Below are 23,834 nucleotides of genomic sequence, written 5' to 3'. Positions count from 1 at the left end.
GAGCTGTCAAAAATCAAAAAATTGCGGTGAAAACGAAACTTCTGTTTTGTTATATTTATTCTAACAATTAATTAATCATGACACTAGGAGACGTAAAAACTAATCTGCCATGGTAAGATTGTTTTCGTTAAATATGAACAGAACTTATGTCGATATTTTGTCATAAATATGTGAAAATAGTATTTGTACAGGTTATATTGTTCTTTACAGGGTTGAGAAATATCGTCCGGCCAAGCTAGATGACTTGGTTTCCCACGAAGATATAATTAAAACCAGTAAGTATTAACTGAATTTTTTAATTACAATACAATATCTGGTAAATGTGCCGCAGAGGTGGACATGAGATTTTACAACTTTCTTTTTAGACAAAACCAAACCTAACCTAACATAACCTAACCTAATCTAACCTACCCCAACCTAATATTACCTCATATAATCTTAGTTTGTGATAATGGTGTATCAAAATGTATGAAAATTTCAAATTTTCAATTAACGATTATTGGATCGAAAAGCCTATGCGCTGACAGAAAAAGGTATTTATTATAATTTTCTACATGGAATAAACTGTTTTCGTAAAAAAACATTATAAAATCTCGTGTCCACCTCTGCGGCACAATTACCCAATATCTATGCATTCTCATACACAAACAATGTCAAATGCATATGCTTAGGTAGGTACGAAAATTCGTGTAAACACTGACTATTGTAAAACGTAATATGTGAATATTTTTTCCAGTTAATAAGTTTATGCAAGAAGAACAGCTGCCTCATCTACTATTCTATGGACCACCTGGAACGGGGAAAACTTCAACAATTCTGGCGTGCGCAAAGCAAATGTACACTCCACAACAGTTTAATTCTATGGTAAATTTAATTTTTGCGCATTGGTTAACTACATTTTTGAGTTCGGTAACTGTACAGTGTACTATATTGTCAAAAAAACTTGAAAGATGGCCCAAAATCATCACTATGAAATTTAGAAATCAAAATTTTTTAGACAACCATGCTGTGTCAAAATTAAGATGAAATCCAAACATTCAACAACAAACATAACGATGGGTAGGTACTAGTCTATATAGGTAATACTGTCACCAGTTTGTGTACTCAAGTCTCAGCATGCAACTACCCATACTCAGTATATGTGGCCCAATAAACTTGTTCGGACGCATGCAATGAGATCATTGCGACTCGCCTTTAAATACTATTGTCATTAAATGCACGCGAGCGAGATAATATCCCAAATACTAGTAAGTATTTTTGAACCAGTTTGGAAGATACTTAGTATTTTTTTTATACTGGTAGTAAGTATACTTAGTCTTCAAAATCGACCAGTTTTTCCACCTCTAATGGGTAACATAGTTATCCAGTATAGTCAACCTAAAGCAATGACATAAAGATATAAAAAAATCCTTACATTCACAAAATTGTGTGCATGTGATCAATGGCTTCGTTTTGAAACGTTTTTATTCATGATTTAAGAAATGCAATTATGAACTCCTCAAAAACATCATTCTTCTTCTGTTGGTGTCGTCTTCTATCGAACGTTGGTTACCAAATTACATTGCTTTCCTTATCCCGGGCATTCTTATCAGATCACCAATGCTTTGGACATTAAGTCTCTTTTCTTCTCTGTTTTATATTCATCTCCCAAATTATATTACATTTAAAAAATATACTGAATATACATAAGCTTTAAGAACGTAGCATATTTTTTATTGAAAATTCATACTTTATCTCCGACACAAGTCAAAAAAATCCTAGAAAAATCTTGGTCTGATTTGTATTTGAACACATCGCTTTCACTTGCCAGGGGCCTACGGCTCTGTAGCTTAATAGATTATATTGTCCTGGCAAACAAAAGTAGTGTGGGTAAAATCCCACTAGGTTCGTTCTGTTTTCATCTTTATTTAGGTTCAATACATTCTTAAACTACAAAAAAAACTACAGATAATGAATATATCGTGGTGTTACTGCGAAAAGTTGGTAAATCTCGAAATCATGTTGTGGAGTAACTGCAATCTGAAAGTTTGACATGCCCTCTAAAATCAGGCATAATGCTGATTATTTCTTTGTGCTTTATGTTACGTGTTCTACATATCGGATGGCCATCATTTTTTTTTCATGCATACATATTTATATAAAGATACATAATCCATTGTTAACACTGAGGCCCCGTCGTGAGTTACGTACACCGCTCAATGCTCCGCCAAATGCGTCCACCCTAAAATATCAACTTACCAACTTTTGGCAGCATTACTTGAATACAACATCTGAACAATAAAAACTCCCTAGTAAACTATGTTCATACTCTCACAGTCTTCCTTTTTTCTTTTGACCATGTCTGATCCTAATAGGATCATATGGGCCTACCAGTGGCGAAGGGTGGAGGTAGGCTGTTAAGATTCGCTATAAATAGTGCACACTAAACTTTTTTAGTCATATATATTTGTTTTTATTGAACTAAGACTACAATTTACAGATGGTGTTAGTAAGTTTTTAAAAATCAATTAAACCCTGCCTAAACGAAACCATAATAGTTTTGGTCTAATTTGGGCAATACGACAAAATTGTGCACACTTTTTCATTCATAGTTATTTGTTTTCGTTGGATTAAAAATACATATTACACATATTGTTGGTTATTTTTTTTAATTCATTAAGCCCTGCCTAAACCAAACTATAATAAATAAAAAATATTATTCTATTTATAAAATATTCAAAGTTATGTATGATTTAATTGCATAATTTTAGATATTTTATAGATACACGTGTATTTTTTGACTATTATCTATTATGGCTTGGTTTCTCAGGGTTTAATTGAATTTTAAAAACTAACCAACACTATCTGTAAATTGTAGTCTTATTTCAATGAAAACAAATATGTATGTCTGACAAAGTTTAATGTGCTCTTTTTATGGCGGATCTTAACAGCCTACCTCCACCCTTCGCCACTGGGGCCTACACAGAGTGGAAGTTTGTATCAACGGATTTTTTGTTTTCTTATACAAAGAAATGGATGTTACCCACTTAGTTAACCTATTAGGTCCATACTCTGACTCATACATAAACTGAAAAACGATATGCGTACTTGCCAGACCCAGGATTTCAACTTGTGACCCATGACGTTATAGGCCGATGCTTAAGCCGCGCGGCCATCGTGGGTGGTTTCTATGTAGACATATAATCCGTTGTTAACTCTAAATACCTAAATTATTGACTTACCAACTTTTAGCAGCAACCTCACATTATCTCATATTATTTATTTGAATGTCAAAATATTTTTTCAAATACCTATTTGGACATAGGTACCATATTTTTACAGAATTAAGGTGAGATGCAGATAGGTATTTTGTGTAATATTTCTGCACTAACCCATTGATATCTATTTTTGTTTTTATAAAGGTATTGGAGCTAAACGCATCTGATGACCGAGGTATAGGCATTGTGCGGGGCCAGATTCTTAGTTTTGCCTCTACAAGGACCATCTTTAAAGCTGGCTACAAGCTGATCATCCTCGATGAAGCAGATGCCATGACAAATGATGCTCAGAATGCCCTACGAAGAAGTGAGTTTCTTTTAAATATGATTCATTTTTATTATATAATATATGCATGGCGTGTTATAGCGCCTGTACACGTGCATGGATTTACTTGCACCAATAGTGTGTATTTTAAACTATTGCCATACATTTAAATTTTATTACATGTAAAGTGCTGACTGACTCGAATCTCATTCTTCAAGCGTAAGCGAGACGACATGTTGTCATCATATAGTGCTATTCTACAGATTCAGACAGGTTCGGACAAGTTCGTAGATGATCGGTAAACGTCAAAATATTCTGTGCGGTGTAGTTCGTATTACTATACTCCGCATGCGCACCACAATGCAACTACCAATTATTGCGTGAAAGCTTCTGAACTTTTTTGATCCATGTATGCAATCTTGCAACTTGTACGATAATACGTGTTTAGATGTGCATTTTCTTGTTGTGGCAATGGGGTATTATCAATGCTATAATATTTCATGTAAATAATGATTAGCAAATAAATATCACAGAAAAAGTGTGAATTTTGTTAAAATGAGTGACCTGGGAAAATATCTAAAAACTCAAAACGTGTGATGTTTCCTGTATATTAATCTGCAATTAGAGATGACTTGCAGCTCATTTAATCATCAGCTTTAGTAATGTTCACTAATTAATATATAAAATCCCCATTAACGTAGAAGAAGATTCATCGTAAATAACTTGGTAAATTTATAAAAATATGTCCATTTTTTTAAGGGGAAGTATAGTGTTGTAAATATACCACATTAAATTTTACGAATTTGATTGGTGGATCGTGGCTAATTTCGTACGTAAATAGTTGATTGCAACTACAAACAAGTTGGTCACCCCTGGTTTTTAGCACTGCACTTTGCCAATATAAAGGCTTGTTGGCGTAAAGAAAAAGTTGTAAACCAAATAAATTGTCATAATTTATTATACCATAAATTATTTTAATGGGCAGTTGAAGACGTTTTCTGTTGCCAACTCTGTCCACACGGACGAAATAAATGGCATTACCTTAATTTTCACTGCATTTTTTGACATTTAATGATTGAGACGAGCCAATTCATTTACATATATTTGGCTCCATGTTCATCGAAGAACATTTTCTTCAACTGGTTATGTCATTGATTTGTTCCGTTCGTTATAAAATATTAGGACTGCATGATATGCGAGGAGGTGTTCGATTCTGAAGTAGACGAACCTGATAAAGACAAATTTTAAATATAGAACATTCGAAACAATGGGGGTGGAGGCCGTATACATTTATATTATTGGTGTTCATATCACTGTTCTAGAATCCACCTAATTGAAGTAGTGATGATTGAACGAATGCAAATGCACCATTGACAAAGTAGAGGAAATCTACCTAATACATATGCAATTGAAAATTTTACATAACTATTGTCAATATTCTAATGATCCGTTATTACAATTCTATTTTATAATATTTATTTATGTGGTTAGCGTTTTAACAAAGACGTCACGTTAACGGCCCACATGCTCAGCGTAGGTCAAAATAGAGCTTTCATGGTATTTTCAGAGCATAACCTTGGACATTCCTTAAACGTTGTAGATAATCTATTTATATAATTTTGAAGCCTTATTATCCTTTATATTTATTTTAAACATTTGATGACTATATAAAGTATTTTTATTACATAAAATAGTATTCTTTTAAACCTCTCGATCTAATGTTTTAGAAATAGTCATATTTCAGTACGTCCATGTGCAGTGGTGTTAAGATTTTTTAGGTTTATTAATTTTTAAACGCATTTACAAAACCATTAGAAAAATTAATGTTAACATTATATAGTGACATATTTACGATAAAAAAATATATTTTATAATCTTTGTGATTTTATCATTATTTGCATTTTATTATTCAAAAAATGGGCACGATTAACACATTTGAAGATAATTCTAAAGATACTGATTATAAGCTATGTCTTTGACCATTCAAATGTGATAAACATCCTACGAATAATGTTTGCTCTATAATAATTATTGACCTAAGGATAAGGTAGTATTTTTTTGAAATACGCTATTTCTATTGGCATTTCCCAGTGGCTAAGCTACAAGATACGGCCGTAGTCATAAATTGACAAACGATAAATGAAGTAACGAGTAATATCATGTTAACGCGCGCGTTTGAACATGTACCGTTTTTTAAAAATATTTTTATTTCGGTTAGGTACATGTTCTAATACGCGCTTTAACATGATCTTACTCCCTACTTCATTTATCGTTTGTCAATTTATAGCTACGGCCGTATGTTGTAGCTTACAAAAATCTGTTAATATACCTAATCCTAATCTACCTAATCATGTAACGTGATCCAATGTTAAGACTAAAATACTTTTATCACACAAAGCAGTTATATGTTTGATTCCTGTTTCATGCACGATAATATTATGTATATTATGTATATTGTGATGTAAAATCTGCTCATATATATTATGTGAATATGCTATTTTTCTATAATTTATTGGTAATACCAAAGATGTTGAAGTGAACTTCTTCTATGGGAATGGAGCCAAAACTCTAATTTATTAAAGTGAAGCAAAAAAGAAACCCATGTCTAATAATGCTAGAAACACATTACCTTCACGTCACGTGAGCGCACGCGAGTTCACAGCAAGCTCGCGACACGGGCAATCGTTTTATTTGATATTTAAAATGTTATCAAACCAAGGCGCCCATCCAGTAGTTCATTTTGAGCCAACTTCGAATAGTGTCAGTTGGGAAAGTGTGTGAAAATGGACTAGAACCACACTAATGTCACCTCACGCGAGATAGAACTTTTTTTTTATTTTCTGAAAATTTACATATTATGTTCGAGTCACGTGCTTTCACGTGTTTTTGATTTTAGTGGTTTGGAAGGGTAATAGTAATCATCAGTGCTCACTACTCGCACTAATGATTAGTACTAAACCCGTGTAAACAAGCCCTTATAGTCATTTAATCCTTGACTGTTTAATCCATTTATTTATATGCTGGATTAAATGGAAGTTTTATAACTAGTTAAAAATGAAAAATGTCGAAATTATTTTTAAGTTATCGTTTTATTTTGCGCATTTGTAAACAGACGTACCCACCCATTGGGCAAGACGGTCATGGCGGTCACTCTCGAGGACGCCACCCTCTTGTTATTGCACGGCAAACGAGGGGGGGGGGTCATATGGGAAATAATAATAATAACATTATTTGTGTACATTTTCCAGTCGCCCTGGTAACAACCCGACCAATCGATATGGTCTTTATTTTCGCGCAATCTGTCACAATATTGCGCGAAAGTGTCAATATATATTTCACTAATTACTATGTACTAAGACTAATTAAATTTAATTTAATAACGTAGGAAAACGGGGAAAATAGTCAGACATTTCGAACTTATTATTCTGGAACTATTTTTATCTTGAACATGCGCAGCAATTAGGCAGGGCGATTGTGATTATTGTTACGGTTACTATTTCTCGACTGTTGTCATTCGGCGTCGCTTCGACTGTCTAGTTTTATGTCAAAACTATCGAACCTCACGATAATGTGGTATGTTTATAAATAATAGTAGCCACCCTTTCTAATGTCTACGTAATATTGTGCATGATTAAATTCGACATCAATTTGACATTTCACGCATCTCATATATTGCCGTATCAAAGCAGACATTTGAATATAAAATTTAGCTATAATACTCGTATATTGAATGTAGGCAACCAAAACCAAAAACACCGAGAAACACGTACATGGTATATGTACCTACCTAAACAAAGTAACAGACTTCAAATCATAACGCAAACCGCCATTTTGTTTTTGGGACTGCCAATAGAAGAAGAAAATAATGAACATGTTACCAATATGTCCACGCATACAATCGTTCGATTTTCAAAAATCGAATTTCCCTGCAATACCTTACTATAATACCGAAGATCCACTGAATTACGCTTCGAACTATCGGCACGTGTATTCAAAAGGTCTTATATGCTTTACTAAAATTACGTTACTACATTTATAGCGTAATTCGACGAAATATGGTCCGGTAAAATGGATGTTACACAATATTCCATATATTTCGTGCAGGCTTGATGTATTTAATTTGGACATGACTGTGAAATCGCCAACAAACGCGGTCGGGTCAACTGAACGTAATGAGGGCGGGTCAGGGGTCAACGGGGGATGGGGAGGTAGAATAGGGGGGTTGAACCACCTTCTTTCATGTTTTGTGATTAAGCCCCAATTAAAAATATCGTTAGAATCATCTTGCATTATATTATGCATGGATACGAATGGATAATAGGTACCGAAAACCATGGCCATATTTTATCTACTTAGGTATGTATTGATCAACATTATGAATATTTTGTATTTAATTATGTTGTGAATAAAACGTATTTTTACAATGATTGGTAATTGACCATTCTTTTTGACCCATAAGTTGGACCAAACACTTTGAAAAATAAAATATAACTAAGAGTTAGTTGTGGTAATCCAACTATGTATGACCCATGTAAACATGAGATGTCCTTATTAGCCTTTTTCCACAGTGACCGTCTTACACAATTAACTTTTGTATTGTGTTCAATGCTAGGGAAAATACCGAATATTTTTTTTCTGTTATTATTAAGACTGTCAACTTATCGCGAAATAAAATTATCTGTATTCCCTGGTGCACAGTGCGGTAACAGCATATCGAGAAATTGGTGCATTATCCAATGAATTCAAGGGTACTTATAATAGGGATGGAGTGTTGTTGTAACCTACTGTAACATTGGGAAACACATAGTCATGACAAATGAACGAGTTCAGCGATGGAATGCTCAGCAAAGTCTCTGCCAGGCTGATGCAACAGCTCACAGACAAAACAATTGAGTTTGAAACGACAAAATTAAGACAGTAAAACAGAATATACATGTACACGTATGACAGTGCGAGAGACAAAGTGACAGTGGCGAATGGTGGAGGTACTGGTAGGCTATGGAGATCCGACATAAATAATCTACACTAAAGTTTGTCAGGCGTGCTTATTTGTTTTCATTGAACTAAGAATACAATTTGAAGATGGTGTTGGTTAGTTTTTCAATTACTGTGCTCCGAGAGGGAAGAGATGCTCAAGCTGTTGGGCCTATCGGGCCGTCCGACCTGGTCGCCACAAATGCCAATTATCATGCTTTTAGAAGATTTGCGGCGTCTTACTGCGGACGTGAAGATCTCTTGACATAATTTTTGCTGTCCGTATGATTAGCTTAGTTTTTTGTTATATATATTTAAAAAAATTCTTTTTGTTAATTCTCTGTGTCTTTTCTCTCCCCCGACACTTTGCATTAGAGTACAATCAGTAAACTCAGTCAAAGCTCACTTGAGAGCGTGGCGACCTCAGTCTTGGGTAACTAACTGCCTCGGGTTATTCCCAGTCATAAAAAAATGATGTTTCACATCCAAACGTAGGGTCCCGTGATCGCCCGATTAAGACCGGGTGTTGTGCGAGGTGGATGTGGTTTGATGGGGCCATTAACTTCAATGACAAAGTTTAGTGTACACTATTTATGTCGGAGCTCCATAGCCTACCTCCACTATTCGTTACTGTAAGCAGAAGACGTATGAGAATGTTGATAGGTGGTACTTCCACCTGGTAATATTTACTTGTGTTTTAATTATCGATTAATATTAATAAAACGCAAAAAAAAATTGTACTTATTCCACTTTTTTATTTAATTAATTTGGACCGGCTTCGTCCGCCTCAAAGGGACATTTTCAACTGAAATAGGCGGATGAAACCGGTCCAAATTTATTAAATAAAAAAGTGGAATAAGTACAAGTTTTTTTCGCGTTTTATTAATATTAATCAATAATACAGTGCAGTTCCACCATGTATTGACAGTTAACAGTGTTAACACAATAAAATAAAATTTGTTTTTAATATTTAATGTAATATAATAATAATATTATGTATTTAATATTTAATATAATAATAATATGTAATAATCGGAATATTAACTGTTCGTGTAAAATATTTAAAAATAAATATACAAGGACAATTATTAGTGTTAGTGCCATTTTATATGGTGTAAATTTATGGTTATCGCGTAACCCCAATAAGTAGTCTTTGATTTTTCCGTGCTGGAAACAGGCTTATCGAACTAATCCTATCGACCATATTGAAAATTGCAAGTCACGGAGAGGCCGTGCCTTACTTATGAGCTTTTGTCGTGGGCGACACAATTAAAGCTTTATCGACTACTAATGCGATGACGGGTTTCTTGCGAGGGATGGGGCCCTGTCGTATCGTTGACTTGTGTTGAATAATTGCGGTGTAATTAGGCAAACAACAAACACAAGGAACACAAATTAGCGTCGTACATCATACCGCTTGACGGGAAATTGACCGCTGGTAATTGACCACGCGGAAAGAAAACCGTGTCAACTTACTACGAGAAAAACAATTACAGTTATTAGATCATTTTTCTTGTATTAAAAAAAATATTCAACTCAATGACTCACAAAATCCTACTCAATACAATATATTTTTTTACAGTGTCGGAGGGTGGAGGTAGGCTTTTAAGATCCACGATAAAGTGCACATAAAGGGCGGACGTGCTCAGCGTGGGACAAAATGGAGCTTTTTTCTACTTTCAAAGCATGATCCTGGACATATCTTAAACGTTGTAGATAATCTATTTGTATAATTTTAAAGCCTTATTATCCTTTATATTTTAAACATTTGATGACTGCATAAAGTATTTTTATTACATAAAATAGTATTCTTTTAAACCTCTCGCTCTAATGTTTTAGAATATAGTCATATTTCGGTACATAACTGTGCAGTGGTGCTAAGATTTTTTACATTTATTAATTTTTAAACGCATTTATAAAACCATTAGTATAATTTATGACGAGATAATTTTAGTAAAATATTTACGATAAAAAATTATACTGATAATCTCTGTGATCCAAATTTGACAAGAATTAGGCATTTTATTATTCAAAAAATGGGCAAGATTGACACATTTGAAGATAATTCTAAAGAGACTCATTATAAGCTATGTCTTTGACCATTCAAGTGTGATAAACATCCTACGAATAATGATTGCTTTATAATAATTATTGACATAAGAATAAGGTAGTGTTTTTTTGAAATACGCCATTTCTTTTGGCATTCCCCAGTGGTCAAGCTACAACATACGGCCGTAGCCATAAATTGACAAACTATAATTAAAGTAGGGAGTAAAATTATGTTAACGCGCGTGTTTGAAAATGTACCGTTAAAAAAAATCCGGTTAGGTACATGTTCAAACACGCGCGTTAACATGATCTTACTCCCTACTTCAATTTTAGTTTGTCAATGTATGGCTACGGCCGTATGTTGTAGCTTAACCACTGGGGGATGACAAAAGAAATGGCGTATTTAAAAAAAAACACTACCTTATTCTTAGGTCAATAATTATTATAAAGCAATCATTATTCGTAGGATGTTTATCACACTTGAATGGTCAAAGACATAGCTTATAATTGGTATCTTTAGAATTATCTTCAAATGTGTTAATGTTGCCGATTTTTTGAATAATAAAATGCCTAATTCTTGTCAAATTTGGGATCACAGAGATTATCAATATAATTTTTTATCGTAAATATTTTACTAAAATTATCTCGTCATAAATTATACTAATGGCTTAATAAATGCGTTTAAAAATTAATACATGAAAAAAATCTTAACACCACTGCACAGTTATGTACCGAAATATGACTATATTCTAAAACATTAGAGCGAGAGGTTTAAAAAAATACTATTTTATGTAATAAAATTTTTTTATGCAGTCATCAAATGTTTAAAATAAATATAAAGGATAATAAGGCTTCAAAATTATATAAATAGATTATCTACAACGTTTAAGGTATGTCCAGGATCATGCTTTGAAAATAGAACAAAAGCTCCATTTTGATCTACGCTGAGCATGTCCCCCCTTAAACAATTTGTTTTTATTGAATTAGGTATACAATTTATGGATGGTGTTGGCTAGATTTTAAAAATCAATTAAACCCTGGCTAAGCCAAACCATACTAGTTTAGGTATGCTTTGGACAATCCGATAAAATTGTGCATAATATTTCATTCATACTCTTGTTTTCGTTGAATTAAAAATACATATCACATATGGTGTTGGTTAGTATTTTAAAAATCATTAAGCCCTGCCTATTTAGCAAACCATAATCGATAAAAATATTCTTAATTAAAGTTATGTATGGTTTAATGGAATAATTGTAGATATTTTATAGATAAATGAATATTTTTTGAGTATTGTCTGCTATGTCTTAGTTAGGCAGGGTATAATTGAATTAAAAAAAAAATAACGAACACTACCTACACACTTTAATCTTAGTTCAATGACAACTAATACGTTTAATATCCACTATTTATGTCGGATCTTAACAGCCTACGTCCACCCTTCGCCATTGCTGACTCCAAATGTAGACGCCCTGACAAATAGCTCTCAAAGCATGCTGTCGAAGTGCTAGTGATGTTGGAGAGAGTCTATCAGATATTTTTTCTTCAGAAGTAGAAAAATATGACTTGTTTTATCCAGACCATGGACCATTTGCCACTGGTGTATATTCAGTATTGTAAAAAATGGGAAACACAGTAAGCACCTTGATAAAATTGCTATAGAAACTAAATGAAAAGCTGGCGCCAACGGCGTCGTCAATTTAAAATAAAAGTATAATAATTTCCGAATTATTAGACACAATGAATATTACTAACTATATTTTCCGCTCGGAAAACTTTTACAAATCAGCTCGGCAACGATGCAGACCGTTGGACCTTGAAAGGGTGACATGTCTTCATAATGGGCCATTCCATATGTAGATTACGTAAATAATTCTGATATAATAATAAGTAATCAAATTGACCTACGTAGGTGATATGGTCTACGTCTACACTCTACGACGTAGAGTCTACGCAATGTTGTCATTTGGTCTACGATGCTACGCCTAGCACAATATTAAATTATTATTTTATATGTATTACTAACGAGCGCCTGCGATGGCCGAGTGGTGACGTATCCGCTTGGTAAGTCAAGGGTTTCGGGTACAAATCCCGGGTCTGGCAAAATTCACAAATTGTTTTTCATAAATATACCTACTCATTCGTTTTTTTTTCAAATCAATGAGATCGACAAGAGAGTTGAATCTGGGCTTGCCTATATCTCACCTCACTACTCTATTTGATCATTTTACCTTTGAGGTAGACAGGTGACGTTTGAATTAAAATGGCCGACTCTAGCGGTTTGCGCTAGTGTAACTGCAACACTGACAGCTAGCGACATGCAGCGCGATTCGCGTGAAATTTGTTGCTAGCGACACCAGATTTTTTTTTCGAACTAAAATGTCGCATTCCACCAATGTGAGGATCTCAATTTGGTAACGTGTGTTTTGTGAATAACAACTACGTCACATCGACGTATTGTAATAATAAGCATCAACTTGCACTACGATCTAAATTTGCAGTTTCGTGTCCCGACCTGAATATAGTGGAGGTAGTTTATGTGGTCTGTCTCTATTGGAAAAAGGTTTAGACCCCCCGCTCTAGGGTAGCGCTGAATGACTATGTCAGGCACAGTGAAGAGAATATTACAAACGTCCATGCCCTGGATATCACATATACCCTGGATATACACATTATATCAATTTCAAAAAGGTATTATGTAGGTTATATTTATTTTATCCTGTTGTTATTCGAAGCCGGTACCTTCCCAAGGTGCCCATCTGAATTAATTAGTAATTAGGTAAGTAAGAATAAAATTGTGCGCAATTGGCAAGCAAACGTGACGAAGGCTTACATAAAATAATTAGAAAACAGACTTTCAGAGAATTTGTAATAACAAAGATGTTGTTACCTTAATTAAAATTATTATTCATGAAATGACGAAGGTCAAAGTGACTGTAACTAGTACTGGGGGAACCTTTTTTCATTACATCACTAATTGATTGCGATTTTTCAACGTTTTTAGTGACATAATTGTTTTTGTTCTTCAATACTAAATATATACACTATGTTTGAAAATGTTAAATTGTTTACGATAGAAAAAATATGATTTTACAGGATGGTTTTATTTATTTATAATATAGAAACACTTTGGGCCCACGTTCGTCGCCAGTTGTAGTATGTTTTTAAAATGGAAACACTTTAGTATTTATTCAGAGTTAACAGAGATTTAGTCAATAAAAACAGATAATACTTCAAACGGTACACGAAAACAGATCAACAAAATAAGATGACTCTCGACCAAATAACCAAATGAACTTGCCAAAGGATTAGTTCAGTTCAGGTAGGTATCACATTTGACAACTAGTTACCACACTTATCATTAGAAACGAACCTCAATAGTGTAAGGTGATTAGCAGTGTTGCCATATTTTTGCGACCGAAATATAATACGCGGGCCAAGAAATTATAGTACGCATTGTCGCATGATGAAAATTTATATGATTTTTGCTTCTTACAAAAAAATAACGGAGAATTTGAAACATTTCTCGAACCATTTTTATTTGGGTACCTCTTCCAATCAAAAACGCTTACCGACAAATTCAAGATATTTCATTTTAAACCAAAGTCAAGGGATTTGTACTATACCTGTTTTATATCGTACATAGTACGCAGACGAAAATTATAGTACAAATACTATAATTATTATAGTACGGTTGGCAACACTGGTGATTAGTCTCAAAGTAGATGACCTGTATGATCAAAGGGGTCAGAGCTAATCAGACTAAACTGACTGGCTGTAAGACTGTGAGAGATATCAATTACGGAGTCAACATAGAGTTAAATCCTCATCCATCTACATAATGCATGCGGTGTCCAGTCAATGGGCCGCGCCATCTATGGGTATATTTTAGAAGTCATGCCGCTATATATTATTAAACTATATATTATAATTATCTAAAGTAATATTAATTATGCTTTCCTCTATACTAGTATTAAATAATAAAAATATATTATTCATAAAGTATAAGACCGTCGATGATAAAATTTGACTGGCGCCGGACGTCTGTTACGATTATGTTAGTAATGCCATTTACCTTACTAATTGATCACAAAGCAGATTGCCTCTTGATTAGTATAATTTGAAGTACCTTAATTAAAACGTAATTATAAAAAATAATTCGCATTAATCATAAATGAATCGATAGGTTAAAGGTGAAAGCACTCACCGTAAAGTGAAAGATATCAAAAAATATATTTTTTTCTAATTATATTTTTAGTGTACCTACCCTATATATAAACTTATATTATAGGATAAAAATGACAGTGTGTTTTTACGTTTGATTACAAAGTACGATTGCCGCGATTATTTTTTTGTGATTGTTCATCTAAAGTCCAAACAATGATAGTTTATTGTATAAAAACTGGTTGTACGTTTACATCACCAATGTAAGGCATTTTTATCTCACTGCAGCCTTGGAAAATAACTCTATAAATCTAAGAGCAAAAAGCATTATGTTTGCTGCTAATATTATTATCTACAATTCGAAATGGATTGCAGATAGTTTGATAGTTAGACTTTATTATTTTGTGGGCGGTCATCACTGTGGGAGTCATGGTGTTGTGGATGAAGATGTCGAGATTTTGTGGTTGCTCCGATGGATGGAGGAGCGAGTTTTATTTACAGCGTAAACAGTCGATACAAGGGTATGTTACAGTAGTTATGTTACAATGCTTATGATACTGTTCCGAGGTAGAATGAGATGTTGTGCGGAGCGATACAGAGACTGAGATACTAACAGACCGGGAACTTATATTCGGGTGACATCTCCAATGAATTATGATCCGCTTTTTATTGACGTACTCACAATCAAAATACATACTATGTTGAAAAGAATATTTAGAAAATAATTATTATAATTGAGTTAGCTACTACCATTGGATATGGCTGACTATTTGGAAAAACAGATATGGCGGAAATTATAATTGCAGTAAGCTATTTACTGTTTCGTGGCTTAAGAACCTCCGTGCTTGGTACGAGTGCAGCTCCACCGAACTGTTCCGGGTAGCAGACGACAAAGATAAGATCGCCTTAATGGTGGCCGACCTCCGCTAGGGGATGGCACAATAAGAAGAAGATTTACTTAGTTTGCCATAATTGGACACTACGGGAAATGGATATTAAGGAATTTATAATTGCGGTCAGTTATTTAATATCGCTGATCAATATTGTTGTTTGTCCTCATATTTTTTTAGTTTCACTTGAATGTTGATTGTAGATAATTTGGAACTGTTTTAAGGTTATCGTCTATAAAGTTGATAAGGAGTTCTTCAACGTCTTTGTGTGTATATATAATACGTGTATATTATAATATATATACACGTATGGATGTATTTGATTTTCGTGATAGTAATTTAGGCTTGTCTGTCTGCATTGTATATTCAGGCATAATGAAGTAACATGTCAGGCATATTATGTCACGTTCATAATCCAATTTCATTTATTTTTATTTGTTTATAAAGTAGGTACGTGGTGTCATAAAGTTAAATCGACCAACGGTGGGTTATGTTATGAGTTATGACTATGAGTAAAAAAATACTATTGTTTTATATTTCCCTTCGTGTACCTACTATAAAAAAATATACATTTTCTTCTAACTTCTGATCAGAATGTAGATACTTACCTGTTATCAGGAAACACAGAATTAATGGGAACTGAAATACCTAATGGGTGTGGGGTAACAGACAACCGATCTCGAGTCTGGAAGAATATGCGATAAATACGTGTCAGGAATACGTCATTCTAAGTTTGTCCTTCGCTCTGACAACTGCTCTCGGTTTGTGCACTGACACTCATCAATATTGGTGTATTTGAATGTTGCAACACACACTATTGCACGTCTATAATGTGTGTTTCATTTTCGTAGGACACTTACACATTCAAAACCCTGCTTCAAAATGTAGTTTATTGGGATATAGCCTATCTGAAATCTATTTATTAATCTGTTATGTGCCTGTTATCAACTGATTTCTCTATAAATATTATACAGATAATTCAAATTGTATAAAATGATACCTTTATCCGACCTGTCTTAAGGTAACACAATTTTTTCGTGTAATGATAAATTTTATTGTTACACGGCTTGTAGATGTTTTTAGTGAACTGTTTTACATGCTAAGGGTAGTTTTGGCCCTAACGGGGGGCGGGTGTAATTTTGGCTGATGTTAATATGTAGCTAGCTGCTAGATCAACGAAATGTTGAGAGAAGATATGATGTCAATGTTATGTCAATGCGTACGTATACATGTTGACAGGATAGGTCACCAAGCGCTCGACAGGTGGGGGAAATAGGTCTCGATAACAGTTTACCGGCGGCCGTTTTATGAGGATCTCAACCAATCCGGATGTTCATTCATTCAATAAAATAAAATAAAAAAAAAAAATATTTTACTATTTTCGCCCAGACCCGCATTCGCTCACAAACGTAATTCTAGGTACATGAAATTAAAACAGATTTATAAATGTAATGCCGATAGGCTCTCATCCCCAATACAGTGTTTTGAATGTATAAGTGTCGTAAGAAAATGAACCGCGCATTATTAGACGGGCTGTAGTGTGTGTTGCAACCTTCAAATACACCAATATTGAATGAGCGTCATTGCATAAATTGGGAGTAATCAGTATTCGACGAATGACGTATTCTTGACACGTGTTTAAGTTTATCCCATATTCTTCCACACTCGAGATCGTTTGCCACTCCACACCCGTTAGGTATTTCAGTTCCTATTATTTCTGATTTCTCTGGTTATATTGTATATGTATGCGAAGGTATATAATCGTTTCTGTATAATATATTCTTTATACCTATGTTCATGTTATATTAAACCTATATTTTTTGTAATGTTCGCTTCGTTTAAAGTTTAAATACATCGATCTAATTCGGAATTATCAATCATTTGTCGTTATTCGCACAACACTGTCCTATTTCGATATTAATAGACATAAAATTTCGTTAATCGGCTCGTATCGATTTGTTTGAATATTTTATTAAACGTCCAACAGATATAGCTTGTGTCAAGCTTTCTTTTCATGGGCTCATTAATCAATACTTTGATTTTGTCTACATGTCCATATCATACTTCCCCCACGTCGACAGCGTGATAAACCCAATCATTATATTATCTTATATATTATATAATCTTACATTTGCCAAAAAAAAAAAATACAAGATAAAAAGAACTTTTTATATACTTACAACGTTTTTAAATTTTCTGTTGAATCATATAAAAATGACCTGACAATCTTAAACGATCAAAAAAAATTGTACTTGATAGAAATAATACTGAAATGTCATTTTGACATTTATATTGATTTCCATAGTAACGCACGTATATATTTAATAATTTAGTTGCTAGGACCATCCGCTTAGCAACCAATAATGGTGTCGAAATAACTTTACATACAAAAATAAATTCAATTCTACTTAAAGATGGCTAAACGTATTAAAAAATGCATTGACATCGTGTTCTGATAATATATTCTAAAAGTTTCAAATGTCTAGTTAGTCGGGAAGTTAGTTAAAAATTGATTGCAAGATTTGTATTGGACAAAGAACCACCGGACAAATAAGAATACGACCTAAGAAAAACGTTGTATAAAACGTTGTAATAAGCCTGAAATGCTCACGGATCTTCTGCGCAGTTCCAATTTTAAAAACGTTATTTTGAAGTTTATGACAGATGAACAAAACAAATAAAAATTTGCATTACGCACTGAAAAAATAGTTATTAATTAAATTGTGCATGAGACGTATCCCTATAAAATTTACTTTAGAATTTCTTGGTCGTTTTACTTTGCGAAGTTCGATACCCATAGGATGGTATAAATATTTTACTCAAATAACCAAAGCTTTTTTAAGCTAGGCTGGAGTGCTTTTGGCCGCCTGAATAATGTCTTCAAAAGTGACCTTCCACTGTGCCTAAAGCGAAGTGTTCAATCAGTGTGTGCTTCCCGTGATCACATATGCGTGTGAAACAGGAACCCTAAGTAAAAGAGAGATCTAGAAACTTAGAGTAGCACAACGTGGTATGGAGAGGTGCATGCTGGAGATAACGCGAAAGGACAAAAAGAGGAATGAGTGGATAAGGAAGCAGACAAGGGTTTACGATGTAATAGAGTTTATTAAAAGCCTTAAACAGAGATGGGCTGGACACATAGCTCGAGGAAGAGACAATCGTTGGAAAAATCTAGTCATCCAGTGGTATCCAAGAAGTACAAAACGTCCGCAAGGTAGACCTAGAGACCGCTGGATCGATGAAATGATAAAGTTCTGCGGAAGGACAGGACCGAGAGAAGTGGAAGCAGCTTGAAGAGGCCTTCATCCAGCAGTGGATAGATTCAGGCTGATGATGATGATGATGAACCAAAGCACTCACACGGGCAGTGAAAGATGTGAGGTTTGAGTCCCATTTAGTCACAAAGATTTTTTCTGATTGAAATATTTTGTAAGGAGTTTCAAAATTATGTACCTATTTTCAATAGTAAAAAAATATTCTTCAATCCTGATACAGTAGGTATTGAATACAAAATAATATTTGTAAGTGGATGGAATTAAACTGTTTATTAATTAAAATTAAACATAATAATACGTATAAATTAATTGATAAGGACCAGTTTCGACGGCTTAGAAAGACAAACCAACTGTTAGGTTAGGTTAGGTTATTATAATTATATAGGCAGTATTGTAAAACTATAGGATAACGAGCAACTTCATATCACTAACTCAATTTTACCAACCACGTATTTCTTAGCTCGTATTCTTGTTTGTCCGGTGGTTGTTTATCCAGTACAAATCTTGCAATCGATTTTAACTAACTTCCCGACTAGCTAGACATTTGAAACTTTTAGAATATACCAGAACACAATGCCAATGCATTCTTTTAATACTTTTAGCCATCTTTAAGTAGAATTGAATTCATTTTCGGTTAATTCTGTTTTGTATGAAAAGTTATTTCGGAATAAATCCGTAATCCAATCCACTATTATTGGTTGCTAAGTGGGTGGTCCTAGCAACTAAATTATTAATATATACGTGCGTTACTATGGAAATCAAAATGATATTTCAGTATTCTATATTTTGTTTGTTGCAAAATAGCAAAAAAATGATTTGTTGACAATTGCCTTAATTGTCCTAAATTATTAATACATAGAATTGTCAAGTTTATATGATTCAACAGAAAATTTAAAAACGTGGTATATAAAAAGTTCTTTTTATCTTGTAATTATTTACATGTTAGTTAGGTAAGGCTATTTATTCGTTTGATCAAAAAATTATGTAAACGTCACATGCGATCATGTTCTTTTTAAATACGTACCTACCCTGCGATCTGAAAAGAAATTTAAGAGTTAACCAAACAGGTTTATCCCCAATCGGATGAATCGGCCGCTAACGAAAGCTAAATATAACAATAGGATATTATTATAGACGAGTAGATCTCAATTTGGTCAAATTTCACGGGCAGTTTCGGTTCCCGCCGAGGCCGCCGATCATTTGAATTATGAACGTAACTGTCGATAATTTTGACTGAAATAGAAATGTTTCTATTTTACTCTGACCGTACTGGATGATTGAGTACGATGGTTATCGACTAAGGTAAACATATTTTAAATAGGCGTTACCGCCTCAGCGCGCAAGCTGTCATTTTGACATATTAAGAGCGTAGATACTTCAGTGAAACGGCAAATAATTTTCAACAGTAGGTGCGATGAAATTCTTCCCTCGTTGCAAATCGGAAACCGATAGTCGAGGTGTGTGCACGTCGATTTGCTTTGTCATGGCGTTGGATGAAAATATTCTTAAATCGTGCAAAGATGACTAAAAAAACTTTACGTATGTACCTACTTAAAAAAGAAAACATGGCAATGAATATACTATTATTATTAGTAATATAACAATAAACATAACATTAAATAGACGCATGTTGGATTTTTATGACAAATTATATTTCGTTCGGCACGCGTCATTTGCACAATCCGCGCATCGCCTAGCCACAATCTTTGTAGACCATGCCTCAACGGAAGTATAGCCTTAAGGGGGGACATGCTCAGCGTAAGTCAAAATGGAGCTTTTATTGCATTTTCAAAGCATGATCCTGGACATTCCTTAAACGTTGTAGATAATCTAATTTGGAATCACAGAGATTATCAATATAATTTTTTATCGTAAATATTTCACTATAATAATGTCGACATAAATTATACTGATGGTTTTATAAATGCGTTTAAAAATTAATAAATGTAAAAAATCTTAACACCACTGCACATTTATGTACTGAAATATGACTATATTCTAAAACAATAGAGCGGTTTAAAAGAATACTATGTTATGTAATAAAAAATACTTTATCAAATGTTTAAAATAAATATAAAGGATAATAAGGCTTCAAAATTATATAAATAGATTATCTACAACGTTTAAGGAATGTCCAGGATCATGCTTTGAAAATACAATAAAAGCTCCATTTTGACCTACGCTGAGCATGTCCGCCCTTAAGAAAGTAAGTTTACTTTGAAAAATAAAAGTATGTATATTACTTTATTACACTGATTCGATTGACGTTTAATTATGCACCTTTTTCATTATGTAGTCGTTAGTACGGACATTATTTATAATTACATGAACCGGCGATTGTCTTTGACGCAGTTGGCGCAATCGATTCATCAGAAAACTTCCAAACTTCCTGGGCTTCCAAATAGTACAGACTAGTCATAATTTAAAAAAGGATGCGTATTTCTCACAACTGTTTTTTTAAATGTCGATTTTGATTTCATAGAATAAACGCTCAACTATAATTCAAATATGTTAGCTTATTAGAAACAACGTATTAAAGCAAATATGTAAATATCATATACACCTATATACATCTACATCTTTGATAGTGGATTCTGTGGACGTATGTGGGTTACGGATGGAAGACTGGTGAATAAATAAGTACAATGACAGGTATTTCGTAAGTAAGTCATCAAGTAAGTAATACGCGGTGAGATATGCTCAGTCCAAGATGCGATGTTGGAGAGTGTCTTCCCATCAATTATTGTGATTACCTATTTATTGAAGTATGTGAATGAATATCCAATGAATTGCGGTAAGCTATTATTGATGTGTATCACAATTGCAGAACGTGCTGTCTGTAGATGAAATGATATGCGAATGCGATAACTGTCGCGTTGCTGCAATCTTGCAGCGTTTGCTGACAAGGCCTGGGGTTGTTGACCCCCATATATATATATAATACATATTGGTTAAAAGTACCTAATTCTTTATTATTGTAAATCACTTTTCTTCGTTCAATTAGTGTTTTAATATAAATACATGAAAGCCATTTCGCTAAATACTAAATTGATAGGTATACCTACTGTTATATAGGCATTTTTCCAAAAACCGAGAAAATAGCTAAATGCCAATATTAATTTCTCAAATTCTGGTAAAACCGTTTAACTTAATTACCAAAAAAATTGTAAGATGCCTCTTTAGCGTAGAATTTAACGATCTTTATATCATTTCTTGAAAAAATGTAGAGATATGTAACAGGTATTTAAATATTACCTAAATGGTCGCCGTTTTACCAAGATGGCGTCGTTTGCTTAAGAGTGCCTGAGTGGCAACCGGCAGATTCATAAACAACGGAAAATTTGAATCAGAATCACTCAAAAAACCATTGTCCTTCGATATTACTGAGTCCTCGCCCTCTGGTGACTTGAGATTATACTATGTATACCTCTCGCTACTGTATATGTTATATTATAAGGAAAGAGAGACGCCCTTCAAACCCCATTTGAATAATATAAGCTTTTCCATGCTATAGGCATTTTCATATATCCGTACATAATATTATTTAGATACCTAAGTGTTTTTTTTCGGTGGTAGCACAGTTCGCTTAAAAATGACTAGCATGTTTTTTTTTTTACTTATATTTGAAAGTGTACCATTTTTTTTGTTTTATGTTTATACGTCCTGTTCAAGCGTCATGCTTGCTTTTACCTTCGTGTGTTTTTTTACATTTCCCAAATACGATTAATCTTAAAATACCTACCCTTCTGCGTTTCACGGGGCGAATTTAATCAGTGAGGGTTGTGCCAAAAATAAATAAATCTCCTCTGCCTTCTTTCTTGGTCGAAAAACCGAGTCGATTTCATTATTTCGCGTCCGCGCTGTCCGCCGAACTTTACCAAGCACGCGATATTGTGGCGCCCCCCTGTGACTCGATTCGACCCATTCCACTCTATATGAGCATTATTCCATTAGCACGTATTGTTTCGTGGCATTTCGCCCCAGAATACGTGACTATCATTAAAGAGTTACCGAGCTTGAATTATTTTCTCATCTAGCCAGTAAAAATATAGTGAAAAGTTTTCCAAATATTTTTCTACCTACTGACCTCTATTAAAACATAATAATATATTTATTTCCTCAACGCGTCACCCTTACCAATTTAAATAATTACATTATTTATATTTGTCTTGATTTATCTATATATCTGTCTGTAACGCATCAAAGAAAACATGTAAATGTATAGGAGAGAGCGAGACAGTGAGAAGACGTATTAAAAGGGGCAAGGTGGGAGAAAACATACACCTAAACGCAAATTCTAAATTTGAAAAGTAAACTAACACGCTCATAAAGGAATCGAATTTTACTCGGGTCGTGAAAGAAAACAAATGATATTTTGACAGATGCTTACATTGCAGTACTAGTATATCGAGTATTTATAGAAAGTATTAAATGGCATAACAATTAATTTGTGACAGATTAACGGAAAGGGGCATAAAGAAGTACGGAAAAAACACGATTTTGAAAACGAAAATAGCAATTTCTGTGAGAATATGCTCGATTCAAATTGAAGAGATTTCGGAAGTGGATAAATCGAAGTGAAAGTGGTACACAATCAACAAAATGGCGTCTTAGCTAAGAAGTTAACAGTGTGTTATACAACACACATTCAATCAAAAATAGAAACATTATGGTTGATGCTCATCTTATAAGCGTCGCCTCTTGATAAATGAACGAGTTCAGCGATGGCGTGTTCGGAAAATCTTAATCAAAATAATGTCTGTTGCAAAATTACGCGATATCCAAGAAAGTTGACAGGTGGTACTGCCACCCGGAAATTTTATCTAGTTAAAAAAAATACATTAAAAACACTAGCCTGTTAGAAGGAGAAGGAGCTATAGGTTAAAAAAATGCTAGGATAGTCAACTTACGAGATTTGAATTTGAATTTTGTTCTTGAACATTTTACTGATACCTACAAA

General features: G+C 33.7%; 1 protein-coding gene across 1 annotated transcript in view; it reads left to right on the top strand.

The window, feature by feature from the left end:
* The window catches only part of RfC3 (replication factor C subunit RfC3), a 54,571-nt gene continuing 30,737 nt past the window's right edge, over positions 1-23,834 (top strand). The window contains exons 1-4 of the mRNA XM_085944917.1: positions 1-112; positions 211-275; positions 737-864; positions 3,402-3,564. Coding sequence (XP_085801043.1) covers positions 78-112; positions 211-275; positions 737-864; positions 3,402-3,564 — 391 coding nt within the window. The 5' untranslated portion in view covers positions 1-77. The remainder of the gene's footprint in view (positions 113-210; positions 276-736; positions 865-3,401; positions 3,565-23,834) is intronic.

Source organism: Rhyacophila brunnea, unplaced genomic scaffold (assembly GCF_057557595.1).
Source record: "Rhyacophila brunnea isolate RB1 unplaced genomic scaffold, BYU_Rbru_1.0 scaffold_17, whole genome shotgun sequence".
Classification (NCBI taxonomy): Eukaryota; Metazoa; Arthropoda; class Insecta; order Trichoptera; family Rhyacophilidae; genus Rhyacophila; species Rhyacophila brunnea.
The sequence above is the reverse complement of the archived record's forward strand: the minus strand, read 5'-3'. Positions and strand labels throughout refer to the sequence as shown.